The 16,534-nt window shown below is 35.6% G+C and overlaps 1 protein-coding gene and 1 pseudogene across 9 annotated transcripts in view; both read left to right on the forward strand.

Annotated features, from left to right (window-relative positions):
* The window catches only part of LARP1B (La ribonucleoprotein 1B), a 146,906-nt gene that overhangs the window by 91,147 nt on the left and 39,225 nt on the right, over positions 1-16,534 (forward strand). For 8 of the 9 annotated variants that reach the window (XM_055111823.2, XM_057302155.2, XM_063603897.1 and 5 more), the window contains exon 12: positions 8,460-8,583. The exons of the other annotated variant lie outside the window; for it this stretch is intronic. In XM_055111823.2, coding sequence (XP_054967798.1) covers positions 8,460-8,583 — 124 coding nt within the window. The remainder of the gene's footprint in view (positions 1-8,459; positions 8,584-16,534) is intronic. 9 annotated transcript variants of the gene reach the window in all.
* LOC100986922 (fos-related antigen 1-like) lies at positions 1,633-8,400 on the forward strand (annotated as a pseudogene).

A 16,534-nucleotide genomic window follows, 5' to 3' on the forward strand; every position in this document is an offset into this window, starting at 1 on the left:
TTTGTGGGACTCTAGAACTATATTACTGGTAGCCTACTAAATTCTCCAGTTATTTGTCTTATGTTTCATAGGCATCTTTTTTATATTCTGTCTCTCATTTTAAAAAATGAAAGAAAATCTACCCCAAACCTATATTTTTTATTTTGCTTGGATGCCTTAGGAATCCCCATCCACTTATCGTAACTTCTAACATGCAGTTTGTCACTAGGTCCTATCAGTCCTTTCATATTCATTCCTACTGCCATGCGTCATCTCTCTATAGAAGTTTTATAGGATGTTCTTGGCTCTAGTTCATTCTCTTTCTAGCTTAACTCTTGTCAGAGTAGTCTTTCCTCCTTATTTCTCATTTCATTTTTTTTTCCCTAGCAAATTAGATAATTTACTACAAGTCCAAGAAGCAGTTCTTGATTTTAGGCAAGGCTTTGTATAAGACACCAAAGAAAGACTTTGCTTTTCTTTACCCCTATCTTTGGTGTACTTTCCTCTGTGTTAGCTTCATTTTCAGTTATGCTTTCTCTGAGTGGGAGCAACAGTGGCCATTGATGGTTTCAGGCTTACATTATTTTCAAAGTAAATGATTCCAAGGAAAATCCTTCATCCTTCTAAAATCCTTCATCATCGTAAAATATAAATATGATTATTTCTCTATTTTTCTTAATTCTATTCAGTGGTTCCTCACCCCCTTCAGGATAAAGTTCAAATTCTTTGGCAAGCAAGAATTCATGAATTCTTGATTTGGCTTTTACATATTTTCATTGTCCTGTTGCTCTCTGCTTTAAAATTTGTATCCATAAATACCAAGTTGCATGTGCAGTTTCCTCTGCCTGCAGTGGCTTTTCACATTGTTTACTTGCCAAATTAATTATCTTTTAGCTAAATAAACCCCAGTTCAGATATTACTCTTCCAGGAAAATCTTATTTGATAAATTTTGTGCTCAATCCCAGAAAAATTACTCTCCCATTCTACCTTTGCACCACACATGTATGTTTGTTTTTGACTTATACTGAATTGTAATCTGTTTACAAAATTTTATTTTTTTTGAGACGGAGTTTTTTGCTCTGTCACCCAAGTTGGAGTGCAATGGTGTGATCTCGGCTCACTGCAACCTCTGTCTCCTGGGTTCAAGCAGTTCTCCTGCCTCAGCCTCCTGAGTAGCTGGGACTACAGGCGCCCGCCACCACGCCCAGCTAATTTTTATATTTTTAATAGAGATGAGGTTTCACTATGTTGGCTAGTGAACTCTTGACTTCAGGTGATCCACCTGCCTTAGCCTTGCAAAGTGCTGGGATTACTGGTGTGAGCCACTGTGCCCAGCCTACAAATTTTTTTATATCCATTAGATCATTAAATCTCTTTGGTCCCTTTTTGAACAAGGCAAGGTATAAATTTATTAAAAATAACAACAACAACAAAAACAAAAACCAAAATTAGGCTTTGGTTGTGCATCCAGTTGTGGTAGACTGGCTAATTCAGATCAACCCTATTGCTGAGAACAGCTGAAAAAGTAGGTTTAAAAAATCTGTGTGAAGGCACAGTAGAGGGCCAAGACAGTAAAACATCATGTGGTCAAAATCTGGAAAGAGAGTCGGAAGCCAGCAGCCGTGGACCACGCGGAGCCGCCAGCCCGGGGCATGTTCTGAGACTTCAGGGAACCCGGCCCGAGCTCCGGGAATGGCGTGGGTATGGCGACCCCGCGCAGCCCCCCGGCCGCAGTGCAGGCAGCCCAGCAGAAGTTCCACCTCGTGCCAAGGATCAACAACATGAGTGGCAGTCAGGAGCTGCAGTGGATGGTACAGCCTCATTTTCTGGGGCCCAGCAGTTGCCCCAGGCCTCTGACCTACCCTTAGTCCAGCCCCCTACAACCCCAGCCAGGAGTCATCCGGGCCCTGGGGCCGCCTCCAGGGGTATGTCCAAGGCCTTGTGAACAGATCAGCCCGGAGGAAGAGGAGCGCCGCCGAGTAAGGCCCGAGCGGAACAAGCTGGCTGCGGCCAAGTGTAGGAACTGGAGGAAGGAACTGACTGACTTCCTGCAGGCGGAGACTGATAAACTGGAAGATGAGAAATCCGGGCTGCAGCGAGAGATCGAGGAGCTGCAGAAGCAGAAGGAGCGCCTGGAGCTGGTGCTGGAAGCCCACTGACCCATCTGCAAAATCCCCGAAGGAGCCAAGGAGGGGTACACAGGCGGTACCAGCGGCACCAGCAGCCCGCCAGCCCCCTGCCTCCCTGTACCTTCTATCTCCCTTTCCCCAGGGCCTGTGCTTGAACCTGAGGCACTGCACACCCCCAAGCTCATGACCACACTCTCCCTAACTCCTTTCGCCCCCAGCCTGGTCTTCACGTACCCCAGCACTCCTGAGCCCTGTGCCTCAGCTCATCACAAGAGTAGCAGCAGCAGCGGAGACCCATCCTCTGACCCCCTTGGCTCTCCAACCCTCCTCGCTTTGTGAGGCACCCGAGCCTTACTCCCTGCAGGTGCCACCCTAAGCAACGTCTCCTCCCCTTCCCCCACCAGTCCAGCTGGCCTGGACAGTATCCCATACCCAACTCCAGCAGCTGCTTCTCCATCCCTCTAATGAGACTGACCATATTGTGCTTCACAGTAGAGCCAGCTTGGGGCCACCAAAGCTGCCCATTGTTTCTCTAGAGCTGGCCTCTCTAGCACAATTTGCACTAAATCAGAGACAAAATATTTCCCATTTCTGCCGGAGGAATCCTGGAAGCCCAGAGACTTTGTAGATCCTTAGAGGTCCTCTGGAGCCCTAACCCCTTCCAGATCACTGCCATACTCTCCATCACCCTCTTCCTGTGATCCAACCCTACCCCCGTGACAGAAGGTGCCACTTTACCCACCTAGAACACCAACTCACCAGCCCCACTGCCAGCAGCAGCAGGTGATTGGACCAGGCCATTCTGCCGCCCCCTCCTGAACCGCACAGCTTGGGAGGTGCCCATGGCTTCTGTGATGAGCTGATCTGCAAATCTCAGCTTTGAGAAGCCTTCAGCTCCAGGGAATCCAAGCCTCCACAGTGAGAGCAGCTGCTATTTATTTTCCTAAAGAGAGTATTTTTATACAAACCTACCAAAATGGAATAAAAGGCTTGAAGCTAAAAAAAAAAAAAAAAAAAAAAAAAAAAAAAAAAAAAAACTGGAAAGAGAAGAAAACCTAGAGAAATAAGGCTGGCATTTGGGTCTTTATTTCCCTCAGACGCATTTGCCAGTTCCATCCTAAGCCTCAAGCTTTTAGTAATAATGTCTGATCCTCAAAAAATAATTAGGAATATTAGAAGACAATATGATATGATAGAAAAAAACAAAAGAAACAACAGGAAATAGAAACAGACCCCTAGTGATCCAGAAAATAGAGTTATCAAGCAGACTTTGTTTTTAATAAGTTAAAAAATAAAAGATAAGATGGAGAATTTCAGTATAGAGCCAGAAACTTTAAAAAATAATCAAGTGGAAATTTTAGAACTACAAAATATGATAATCAAGTGCAATGGGTAGGCTTAATAGTAGATCAGGACAGTGAAGAGATAATTATTAAACTGGAAGATGGATCAAAAGAAAAATCCAGAGTGAAGCATTGAGCAAAAAGATGGAAAATACAGAAAAGGGTGTAAGAGACATAGTCTAACACATATCATTGGATCCTCCAATGGGGGAAGAGAGAGAGAATAAAGCGTAAGTAATATTTGAAGAGATTATGGGTAAGAATTTTCCAAAACTGATGAAAGACACCAAAGGACAGATTCTAGTCCTAAAAACTTCAAAGAAGATAAATACAGAGAAAACCTCATCAAGACCATATAAAACAACTGAAAACAAAAGCTGGATAAAAAGGACAGATTACAAGCATTAATAGTAAGACTTACAGCTAACTTCTCAGTAGAAATAATGGAGGTGAGGGAACAAAGGGATGATGTAGTTACAGTGCCTGAAAGAAAGGGAAAATAGTGTTCAAGAATAAAGGTAAACAAATAAGTGAATTGTACGCTTAAATAGGTGAATTTATGAGATGTAAAATAAAGCTCTAAATAAACCTGTATAAAAATGAAGGTAAAATAGAGATATTATCAGAGAAATGAAAACTATGAAAATTTATTTGCAGCAGATCTGCTTTAAAGAAAATACTAAAGGGAATTTTTCAGGTAGAGGAAAATGATTCCAGAAAGAAGGTTGGAGATGCAGGAAGAAATGAAGAGCAATGGGAAGGGTAAATATGTGTATATATTTAAATAAATAGTGGCAATAAACACAACAACGCTGGTGTAACTCTATTTACTCTATCAGGCAAAGTAGGTTTTTAAGGCAAAACTTATTCAAGATATAAAGATGGATATTTTATAATCATGACAAGTTTCATTGCCTTAGAAGATATAATAGTTCTAAATTTGTGTGCATCTAATAATGTAGCTTCAAAGTTCATAAAATTTGCAGGCAAATAGGTGCATTCATAATCATAGTGGGAGATTTTAACACACACCTTTCTTATAAAGAAAGGTGTAAGATGGAGCAATCAGAACCAAAAAATCAGTAAGGTTATACAAAATGTGAATGCAGTTTAGAAAAGTGAATTCCAGATGGATTATAGTTCTAAACATGAAACACAAAATAATAAAACTTATAGAAATAATAGCTCAGTAATATTTCAGTGGGGAAGATTTATTGAACAGGAAGCACAATGAAGGAAATGATTGATAAATTGCACTACATTAAAGGACTTCTTTTTCATCAAGATACTATAAGAGAATAAAAAGGCAAGTTAAAAAAGTGTCAAAAAGTATTTACAACATTTTATAAAGAACTCTTACAAATCAATAAGAGAAAGACAACCCTATAGAAAAATGAGCAATAGTATTGAATAGTCACCTCAACAAAAGAAGCTATCCAAATCAGCAAATATACTCAAGCTTTTCAGCCTCATTAGTGATCAGAGAGATACAAATTAAAGCTGCAGTGAGATAACACATATACCTACCAGGATGACTACATTAAAAACTTTTTCTGAATATTTATTTTGAGATATTTATAGATTCACAGGAAGTTGCAAAAAGTGTACAGAGAGGTACTGTGTACCGTCACTTCCCTTCAAAAGTCACATCTTATATATAACTATATATACATCTTATATAACTATAGCACAATGCTGGGCAAGGTAGCTCATGCCTGTAATCCCAGCTGTTCTGGAGGCTGAGGCAGGAGGATTGCTTGAGGCCAGGAGTTCAAGACCAGTGTGGGCAACATAGTGAGACTTCATCTCTTAAAAAAAAATTAAAAAAATTAGCCTGTCATGGTGGCATGCACCTGTAGTGCCAGCTACAGGTTGAGGTGGGAAGATCACCTGGGCCCAGGAGTTCAAGGCTACAGTGAGCTGTGGTCGTACCACTGCGTTCCAGTCTGGGCAACAGAGCAAGACCCTGTCTCTAGGGAAAAAAAAAAAAAAAAAAAGGAAATATGTTGTATAATATTAAAACAAGAAAATAGACATTTCTTATCACAAATGTATGTGTATAGTTTTGTGCCATTTTATCACATGTAGATTCATATAACTACCACCACAGTCAAGACACTGAACTGTATTATTACCACAAAGTTCTCCCTGTGCTCTCTAAAGTTACCCCTTTAGAGTCTAACCCATCTGCCTCACCTCCACTATCCCTAACCCCTGGCAACCACTAATCTGTTCTTCATCTCTATAATTTTGTCATTTTGAGAATGTTACATGATGGAATCACACATTTCTTAGAGCAATTTTAGATTCATAGCAAAATTGAGCAGAAGATAGATTTTCCATAGATCCTCTTCCCCTACACAAGCATAGCCTCCCGTATTGTCAACATCCCCTACCACAGTGGTACATTTGTTGCAGTTCATGAACCTACCTAGATGCATCATTCTCACTAAAAGTTTATAGTTTACATTAGGGTTCATTCTTGTTCAAATGGCTAAATTTTGAGACTGAAAATACCACACATTGGTGCAGATGTAGATCAACAGGAACTTTAATATACTGCTAATGGGGATAAAAATAGGTACAGCCACTGTGAAAAACTGGCATTTTCTACTAAGGCTAAATAGAAACCTACTGCTCAATTCAGCAATTCCACTCCTAAGTAAATATCCAACAAAAATTTGTGTCCCTGTTCCCCAAAAGAAGTTTTTGTAAAGACGTATTTATAGGAATTTGCTTGTAATAGCTATAATCTGAGAAAGGACCCAAATGCTCATCAATAGCAGAATGGATTTCTTAAAAACTTGCAGTGTATTCATATGGTAGGATAGAGCAAGGGTAGACAAATATAGTAAATATCTTAGACTTTGTGGGTCATACGTTGTCTGTGGTCATACATTGTCTACCTAACTGCAGTTGTAGCAATGAAGTAGTCATAGGCAATATGTAAACAAACGAGTGTGGTTATGTTCCAACACAGCCATTTATAAAAACAGGCTTTAGCCTTTGGGCCTGTAGTTTGCTGACCTCTGCTGTAGAGCCACAAACTGTGGTTACATGCACGTACATGGATCAGTCTCATAAACATAATTTTGCATGAAAGAAACCATATGGTGTAATTCAATTTTTATAAAGTTCAGAAACATGCAAAACACCTACTGTATTGAAGGTGTATAAGCTATTTTGGGGGAGAAAGAGGAGATCCTGACCAGAAGGGACATGAAAAGGAAGCTTCTAGGGTGCTAATAATTGCTTTACCTGAATGGTGATTAAGTCTGTTTACCTTTGATTATTCATTGAGATATATACTTATGATTTGTACACTTCTCGTGTGTGTGTGTGTGTGTGTGTGTATGTTATACATTAATGAATTAGTTAAAAATAAAAATAAACAAAAACATACACAACTTGTGTTTCCATTAGGGTAGAATTGTGTTATTTATCTCTGGCATGTAGTAAACATACAATAATTATTTATAGAATTGGGAGTTGCTAATAGCAAGCTCTGTAGCAAGATAAGGGACAAGAGGAGTGAGCAATGATTCTGATTTAGCCTGAAGAGCTTATTGAAAACTTTTGAGGAAGAAATGTTGATAAATATACATTTTGATGTAATTAAAGGTACTTTAGTGAAAAAAGATCATAATCTAAAAGGCTAACATTGGGATTTAATAAATGGTTTGAGCTGACAAGTGACTATTCATCTTTGAAGACAGAAGGAAAAGATTCTTTTGTTATTAAGAGCAAGCTACAACTATTTTGCAATGATATTTAATTTGCTTCCTGTTTTAAATTTGCTTCAACCCGACAAATTCTTTCTTATGTTTTTTACTTGCTTAAACCCTCTTTGGATGTTGCCCTGTAAAGATTCATGTACCCATTAGTACCATGTGGAGTAGATGTGATATAGGGTTTTATTGGGAAAAACTTAGAAGAAATAGTGGAGTGTAAGCAGTCCCTCAAACTCCTTTTTTATCTCACAGTTTAGGCCAGACATAGAGGGTCTTTATGGTTCACCTGGGTGAACCATAGGGTTCAACCTTTAGGGTTCAACCTTTAAGTTCACCTGTGGCCAAGTGAACTTCCAGTAGAGAATGACCTCTACCCTCTGTAATGCTCCACACATTTGTAGGTCAGGGCCGGAAACACCTAAGTGACTATGCAATAGTAGTTACAAAGGGGAAGCCTCCAGAACCCCAGAGGCAGGGAGGGGTCTATTCTTCCTTTGAGCTAACAACTCAAATATACTGAGTCTCTTTGCTGCAGCTATCCAGGGCCATCCAGATTTATCTTTATCACATGCATCCCATTATTATAAAACAAAGTGAAATCTTCTTGACCCAGTATTAAAGGTCTTCTAGTAGCTTTCTCCAACTTCCTCATCAGGCCTCTTTGCCACTGGTTCTACACAGATTTTCTTAGTCACTTAATTACTTTGTAATAAACACATTGCTTTTTCCAAGCTTCTTATCTTTGCTCACATTACCTATTTAGAATGTTTCTCCCTTTCTCTAAATTCTCATCCTTCAAGAGCTGCTTTTGTCCCATCTCTCCTGTGATGGCTTCCTGATGATCGTAATTCTTACACCAATATCGCTCTTCACATACTACCTAATATTATTTATTTTTATGTGTTCATTTCTTCCTTTTCATCTAACATATAAATTCCTTAATGGTAGGGAACATGTATTAGATTACTTTGTAACGTCTGTAATACCTGGTAGTCTTGTATGTAAATGCTCAACAAATAATTAATGATTAGTATGTGTGGTCTTATAATGTTTTTTAATTATAAAATCATCATAATATTTTAGGGTGTTATATGCCTCTTAGATTCTGAATGTTGTTATTAAGTATAATGCTAGATTCTTTATTAGAACATCTTTTTCACTCCACTGTAATTAATCCCTGTTTTAGAAGTTCATTTTTTTGAGGTTGGTATCAATTATTGTCTGTTGGTTACTCTGTTAGCCAGTTTAGTAATTAGATTCCTCCATTCTACTTCAGCAAGAAGTTGAGAACTTTAAGAAGCTAAATCTCATTAGTAAAGAGCAGTTTGAAAACCTAACACCTGAACTTCCTTTTGAGCCAAACCAAGAAGTTCCTGTAGCACCTTCACAGTCCAGGCAAGGTATGTAAATCTGCTTTTGTGTAAGTGTCTGAATAGTATTAAAGCAGTTCTGAATTGTTTTTAAAAATTGCTCCTTTTTTTTCTTTATTTGTGGAAAATCATTAGGTAAATGGTAAAATGCTAGAATTTTAAAACTCAACTTTTATCCTTTTGTGAACTTCTATTATCACACCAGATTATGCTCAAAGCCAGAGCTTACTTAGAAGTAGGCAGAATTTGTTGGTTCTTTATGTATCTGATGTGATTTTAAGATTGCTGGGAATGTTTCTCTTCCCAAAATAAAATTTTTCACTGACTCACTGATCCTTAGAATGCGCTAGAGTCATTCTTTTGTTTTAAGGGCTTAGCTCTGTGTGAGAGTGTAAATAAATACATTGGGAGATCCATAAATTGAATCTGACATTTCAGACAAGTATAACTGATTTTATTATAGTCTTTTCCTGAAGGTGGTTAAAGAAAAAACGATTTATAAAAAGTCACACATATACAAAGATAGAGTGAATTTTATAATAAAACTCCCATGTACCTGTTATACTTAATCATCTCATACCCAATTTTGTCTCGACTCCAGTAACTCCTGTACCTCCCTGTGGATTATTTTTAAACAAATTCTCAATGACATGATTCATATTTTTTTGTCCTTAAAGATTTCTGTATGTGTCTTTAAAAAGATAAGGGCTGTATCTTTTAACACATAAATAGCAGGACATTATCATATCTAAAATTAACAGTAATTCCTTAACGTTAGATATCTAGTGTTCAAATTTCCTCATTCATCACTTTTTTTTTCCAGTTTCTTCAAATAGATTGCAATAGATTGATATGTCTTTTTTAGTCCACAGGTTTCTACTATTTTTTGCCTTATAATTTATTGGTCCTTGCAATTTGGTATTGAAGAAACTAGGTTGTTTGTCTTGTAGAATTTCTCACATTCTGAATTTTGCTGATTGCATCCCCATGGTTTCATTTAACCTGTTTTCTAGTCCTGAATTATCTATAACTGTTAGTTCAGCATAGAGACTTGATTAGATTAAGACTCAAATCTCTGTAAGAATATGTCATATGTAGTATTGAATACTATTAGGAGATACATAATGCTCTATTGTCTCTTTTTGTAATGTTAGCAGTCATTGATGATCAGTGAGTGAAGCTTTTATTTTACTAGGGATTGCAAAATAGTGATGATTCTATTTTTAATCATTACATCTTACCTTAATAGGTAGAATACTTTTATAAAGAGAACTTTCCCCAGAATATTTATTTATTCTGAGATAGAGTTCTTACAGGAAAGTGAGTCAGTGCTGAATTATTTCCCTTTGTTTACTAGTTTCAAAGTACTAGCTGGTTCCTTAACATTCTTCGCTGGTGACTAATGAAGTTTTTGTTTGTTTGTTTTTAAATGATCATTGTGAACTCATAAATACATGAGATGGGTTTCATTCTATTATAGTTATTATTATTATTGTTATTGATACCTATGCCAGTTATCAGTTTATTGACTTTTAGCTCTAAAGCCACCTTTCATTTTCTTGCTGAGTAATAATGGAGTTGGACTGTTAACTTTAATGTTTCCCACCCCACAGAAGGTTGAGCCCCCACCAAGGTTGAGCTTTGTCAGTACCACATCTGCTACTCAGTTGGTCCTTGTTTCTAGGCCTTTTGAATAGAAAGAGCTAGGAAATTTTTTAAGGAGAAAAATATATTACGTATTCATGTTGATATTTTCTGTCTAAATTTAAGATTATAGGTTTTAATTTTAATTTCTTTGATTTTGTAATTGTATTGCTTTTTACTTATATATAAAAAATCTTTCTTCCTAACCACAGTAGCATAGTTATTTATTTGCTAATCCTATGATATAATAGTTACAGAATAACAATAACATTAAATAATAATATTATAAATACTGAAAGGTAACTTCTTTTAGAGTTCTTTAAACTGTAAACTTTTAAAAACTTCATACTTTAAAGCTTTCTTTAAAGTTCTTAGTGTGTCCCACTAGGGCTGTTCAGTTAAATTGCTGGATTTTTTGTCTTGTTAAATTTGAATACTTTAAAATTGAGAATGTATATTCCTTTGCACATCATAGAAAGCATACAAGTCACAAATAAGGAGATAAATTTGGCATTGCATGACATTAACAAAGAATTAATATCATAGAAATCTAAAACCTTAAAAATTAATATGAAAAATGGCAAACATGAATAGAAAAAGTAGTAAATGAAACATGAACATCAGTTTCATATTTGGGAAGACCAAATGGCCAATAAATATGAAAAGATGCTATTTTTACTGAGGTTTTCCAATTAAAACCATAGCAGTACACCATATTATAACCCAGCAGTTTCATTTCAAGAGATACGGTTGCAGGCCATTGTGGCTTATGCCTATAATCCCAACACTTCGGGAGGCCAAGGCAGGAGGATCACTTGAGCCCAGGAGTTTGAGACCAGCCTGGGCATACTGTTGCAAATGTTTACCAAGAGAACATTTGTAGTATCATTGTTCATAATAGAAAAAAGCAAATGAAAACTAAAAATTGCCCAGTTATAGTAGAATGTATTATAAGATGTGGTGTAGTCATACGTAGGAAAAATAGGCAGCAGTGGAAAATGAAAGAACTAACGTTACATGTGACAAAATGTGTTAATCTAAAAATATAGGAAAAAATAACAAAAAAATTAAAAAATGGGATGTATAAAATAAGCTAGAACAAAGAAGTTCATTCAGTGTAATGCTATTACATAAAGCATAAAATTCATGGATAGATGCATAGCACATAGGAGCCATGAAGAGAAGCAAGGGGAATTATTAATATAAAAAATTAATATATTAATTTACTCCTGAGGGTGGGGGAAATCCCATCTGGAAGGTCTGCACATGTGTTTGCTAGCATCTGGAATTTATGTATGTATTGGTCTAGTTGGTCGGTATGAGTGTGTATCAACTCTATTTTAAAATTTATATATAAATTTATTAATTTTTATTTGTGTGCTATAATCTCTAGTTTTTAAATATATGAACAGAAAAATATAAAAATAAAGCAAAAATTTAAAAGATAGAATTTGACCCAATATATTGCTATGACAGGAAATGTTGAATAGATTAATGTTCAAATTAAAAGATAATTTTAATCTTAAAATTAATTGGACTTAAAATTCACTCTATGCTAGTTATGTGTCATAACATATGAAAAGATTGGAAGGTAAAGGATGGGAAATCATATAAAAGAATGATCCTAATAGAAAAGAGTTGGTATTGCTATTACGATATAGAATTTAAGGCATAAAGAAGGAGTTTATTTTCACTGTCTTCAATATCTATATTCCTATTTATTCCCTATACCTGCTCCAAACAGGCCTCTGTCCTCCACATCCCAAATCAGCTACTGATAATACCACCAGAAATCTCCATATATAAGAGGGGTCAAATCAGTCCTCATCTTACCTGACATCAGCATTAGATCAAATTAATCGCTCTGTCCTGAAACACATTTTTACTTCCTGGATACTTATTCACTTATTCTCCTTCTGCTTCATAGAGTCTTTTTTGCTAGTTCTTCAGTGTTTCCCTAACCTCTAAAATTTGGAAGCTTTAGGACCCAGTCCTCAAATTTCTCCTCTTTTGAATCCTCAATAACTCCTTGTGTAATAGCATCAAGTCTCACGGGTTTTAAAGAGCATTATTATACTAATGAGTATCAAATTAATATGTATAGACCAGACCTCCATCCTGTATTTCAGACAAATATTCAACTGTGTGGTTAACAGTACCACTTGTATATTTTATAAGCATGTTAAATATCATATGTCCAAAATCTAAGTTCTGAATTCCCACCCCTCTCCAAGGACTCTTCCTCCTAGACTTCCACATCTCTAAATATTACCTCCATTTTTCCAGTTACACAGGTCAAAACGTTTGTGTCATTTTTGATCCATTTGTTTTTTAAATTCCGTATCTTATTTATTGGAAAGTTATATTCATATATATTTAAAATATATCTAGAATCTAACCACTTCTCACTTTCTCCATCTCTATCACCCTGTAAAAGTCACCAACGTTTTCTCCTTGGTTAATTGTAATGAACTCCTAGCCTGTCTCCCTCCTTTCATTCTGATCACCCTACAAATATCCAGTTATATTTTTTGTTTCCTCTTAAAAATATATATAAGGTGTACAACATGATGTTTTGATATATATATAGTGTAATGGTTACAATAGTTAAGCAAATGAACATATTCATTATCTCACATAGTTACCTTTTTTTGTGGCAAGAGCACCTAAAATCTCTCTTAGCAAAAATACCAAATATAATATAATGTTATTAGCTATGGCCCTCAGGTTGTACGTTAGATCTCTAGACTTATTTATCCTACATATCTGCAACTTGGTATTTTTTTACCTACATCTCCCCATTCTCCTTCATCCCACCCTTGGTAACCACTGTTTTATTATCTACATCTATATACTTTTTTTTTTTAAAGATTCTATATATAAGTGACATTATGAAGTATTTTTCTTTCTGTGTCTGGCTTATTTCATTTAGCATAATGTCCTCCAGTTTCATCCATGTTGTAGCAAATGGCAGCATCTCCTTTTTTAAAGGCTTAATTCTATACTATTCTCTCTCTCTCTCTCTCTCTCTATATATATATATACACATATATATACATATATACATACACACATGTGTGTACATATATATACACACACATATATACACACACACATCACCATTTCTCTGTTTATCATAAGTGGACTCATACTTTAGTTGTTCCCATATCTTATATCTTGGCTATTGTGAATAATGTGGCAATGGACATGTGAGTGCAGATAGATATCTTTCTATGGTGATGATTTCATTTCCTTTGGGTATATACCCAGAAGAGGGACTGTTGGGTCATATGGTAATTCTACTTTTAATTTCTTTACAAATCTCCATACTGTTTTCCACAGTGGCTGCACCAGTGCACCTTTTCATATACCTGTTGGCATTGTTACGTCTTCTTTGGAGAGATCTCTAATCAGGTCTTTTGCCCATGTTTTAATTGGATTATTTGCATTCTTGCTATTGAGTTGTCTGAGTTACTTATGTATTTTGGATATAACTCCTAATCAGATGTGTGGTTTGCAAATGTTTTTTCTTATTCTGTAGGTTGTCTGTTCACTCTGTTGATTGTTTCCTTTGCTGTGCAGAAGCAGCTTTTTCATTTGATGCAATCTGTTTGTTTATTTTTGCTTTTGTTGCCTGAGCTTTGTGGGTCATATTTTTAAAAAAATTAAGATATAGTTTACATTCAGTAAGTTTCACACCATTTATGTATATTATTTTGGGAACTTTGACAGATGAATACAATCATGTAAACACCACCTAGTTAAGTTACTGAACATTTCCATTGCTCCCTGAGAATTTTTCCATGCCTCTTTTTATTCAACCCAGGCCAAGTTTTTGGCAGTTTGTTTTCTATTTTCTATCCCTATAGTTTTGCCATTTCTAGAATGTCATATAAATAGAATCATATAAAATACAGACTTTTGAGTCTGGCTCCTTTCATTTAGCCTAGTGCCTTTCAGATTTATTCATGCTTTTGTGTGTATTACCTTTTTATTGACAAGTAGTATTCCATTGCATGGATGCAAACAGTTTATTTATCCACTTATTAGTTGAAGGCATATAGGTTGTTTTCCTGTTTTTGGTGATTATGAATAAAGCTGCTATGAGTATCAAGTTGCTACGTGAATATATGTTTTCATTTCACTTGGGTAAATGCTTTTGAGGGCACTGTTGGATCATACAGTAAGTATAACTTTTTAAGAAACTGTCTAACTTTTCCAAAGTGGTTGTGCCATTTTACATTCTTACCAACAATATATGAGGGTTCCAGTTGCTCTACATCATCACCAGCATTTAGTATTGTTAGTTTTTTTAAAAAAAAATTTTGCCCATCTAATAGTAGTATCTCATTGTGACTGATGCTGTTGAGTATCTTTTTATGTGCTTATTTGCCATCAGTTTATGCTTGGTAAAGTGCCTGCTCAGATCTTTGGACATTTCTTTTATTGAGTTCTTTCTTTTGTTACTGAGCTTTGAGAGTTCTTTACTCTGGATACAAGTCCTTTGTTACATATGTACATATGTAATTTGCACATATCTTCTCAGAACCTGGGGCTTATATTTTCATTTTTTAGGTATATCTTTTGGGCCAGTTGCAGTGGCTCACGTCATATGGCTTGTCTTAATTAGTCTGTTTGTGTTGTAAAGTACATTGATTGGTTTTCAAATGTTGAACTAGTCTTGGATTCTCAGGATAAGCCTCATTTAGTTATTATATTATCCTTTTATATATTGTTAGACTCAGGTTGCTTACATATTTTTTGAAGCCTTTTGTACTATATTCATGAGGAATATTGTTTTTTTTTCATTGTCTTGGATTATATTTGTCTGATTTTGGTGTCAGAGGAATGCTGGCGTCATAAAATGAGTTGGTAAGTGTTCCTTCTTTTGTATTTTGGAAGAGTTTGTCCACAATTGTTTATTTCTTACACATTGGTAGCATTCCCAAGTGATGCCATCTGGGCCTGGAACTATTGGAATGTTTTAAACTACACATTTATTTATTTAAGAAACATAAGACTAAGTAAGTCTTTTTTCTCAGGTGAGCTTTTGTACCTATTGAATTTGTTCATTTCCTGGAATTTATAATATGCTCTTTTTCTCCTTTTACTGTTCGTAGGTTCTGTAGAGATATCTCTTCTTTCATTCCTACTATTTATAAATTTGTGTCTTTTTTGTCTTGATCGATCTAGCTAGAGGTTCATCAGTTTAATTTTTTTGGTTTTATTTTCATTGATTTACTTTATTTTTATTCCAGTTTTATTAATTTTTGCTCTTTATTATTTCCTTTTTTCTTATTTTGTTCCTCCTTTTCTAGTTTGAGTGGAAGCTTAGATCATTTGACACCATTTTTCTTTCCTATTATAACCATTTAATACTACAAATTTCCCCCTAAGCAGTATTTTAGGTGTTATTGTGTTTGATTTTCATTCAGTTCTATGTATTTTCTAATTTCTTTTTAATTTTTTGATACATCAGCTATTTAGAAGTGTTTTTGTTTAATTTTTAAGATTTGGATATCTTCCTGAAATCTATTTTTTTGAAATCTAATTTTTAAGGGAGAGTTTAAATTATTGATTTGAGAGTTTCTTTTCTGATATAAGCATTTAATATTCTCTCTCTATCTCTATTTCTATCTTTATCTCTATCTATCTATATATTTTTTTAAGACAGAATCTCGGAGTCTCGCCCTGTCGCCCAGGCTGGAGTGCAGTGGTACAATCTCGGCTCACTGCCACCTCTGCCTCCCGGGTTCAAGCGATTCTCCTGCCTCAGCCTCCTAAGTAGCTGGGATTACAGGTCTGTGCCACCACACCTGGCTAATTTTTGTATTTTTAGTAAAGACCAGGTTTCACCACGTTGGCCAGGCCGGTCTCAAACTCCTGGCCTCAAATGATCCACCCACCTCGGCCTCCCAAAGTGCTGGGATTACAGGCATGAGCCATGAGCACAGCCCTTAATTCTATATATTTTTATTTAAGCACTGATTTAGCTGCATTCCACAAATTTGATATGCTGTCTTTTATTAATTTTTATTCTTTTCAAAACATTTTCTAAATTCTTTTGAGACTTCCTCTTTATGGATTATTTAGGAGTGTATTCAGTGTAATTTCCAAGTGATTGGAATTTTTTCAGTTACCCCTCTGTTATTAATCTTATTGATACATAGTTTAATTATATTATAGCCAGAGAACATACTTTACATTATTTTAAAATTTAAAATTAATTTGTTAATTTCAAATTTGTTTAATTAATTTGCTAATTTTATCACCCACAATATAGTCTGTCTTGGTGAATGTACCATATGCATCTGAGAAGAATGTTTATTACACTATT

This window comes from Pan paniscus, chromosome 3 (assembly GCF_029289425.2).
Source record: "Pan paniscus chromosome 3, NHGRI_mPanPan1-v2.0_pri, whole genome shotgun sequence".
Lineage (NCBI taxonomy): Eukaryota > Metazoa > Chordata > Mammalia > Primates > Hominidae > Pan > Pan paniscus.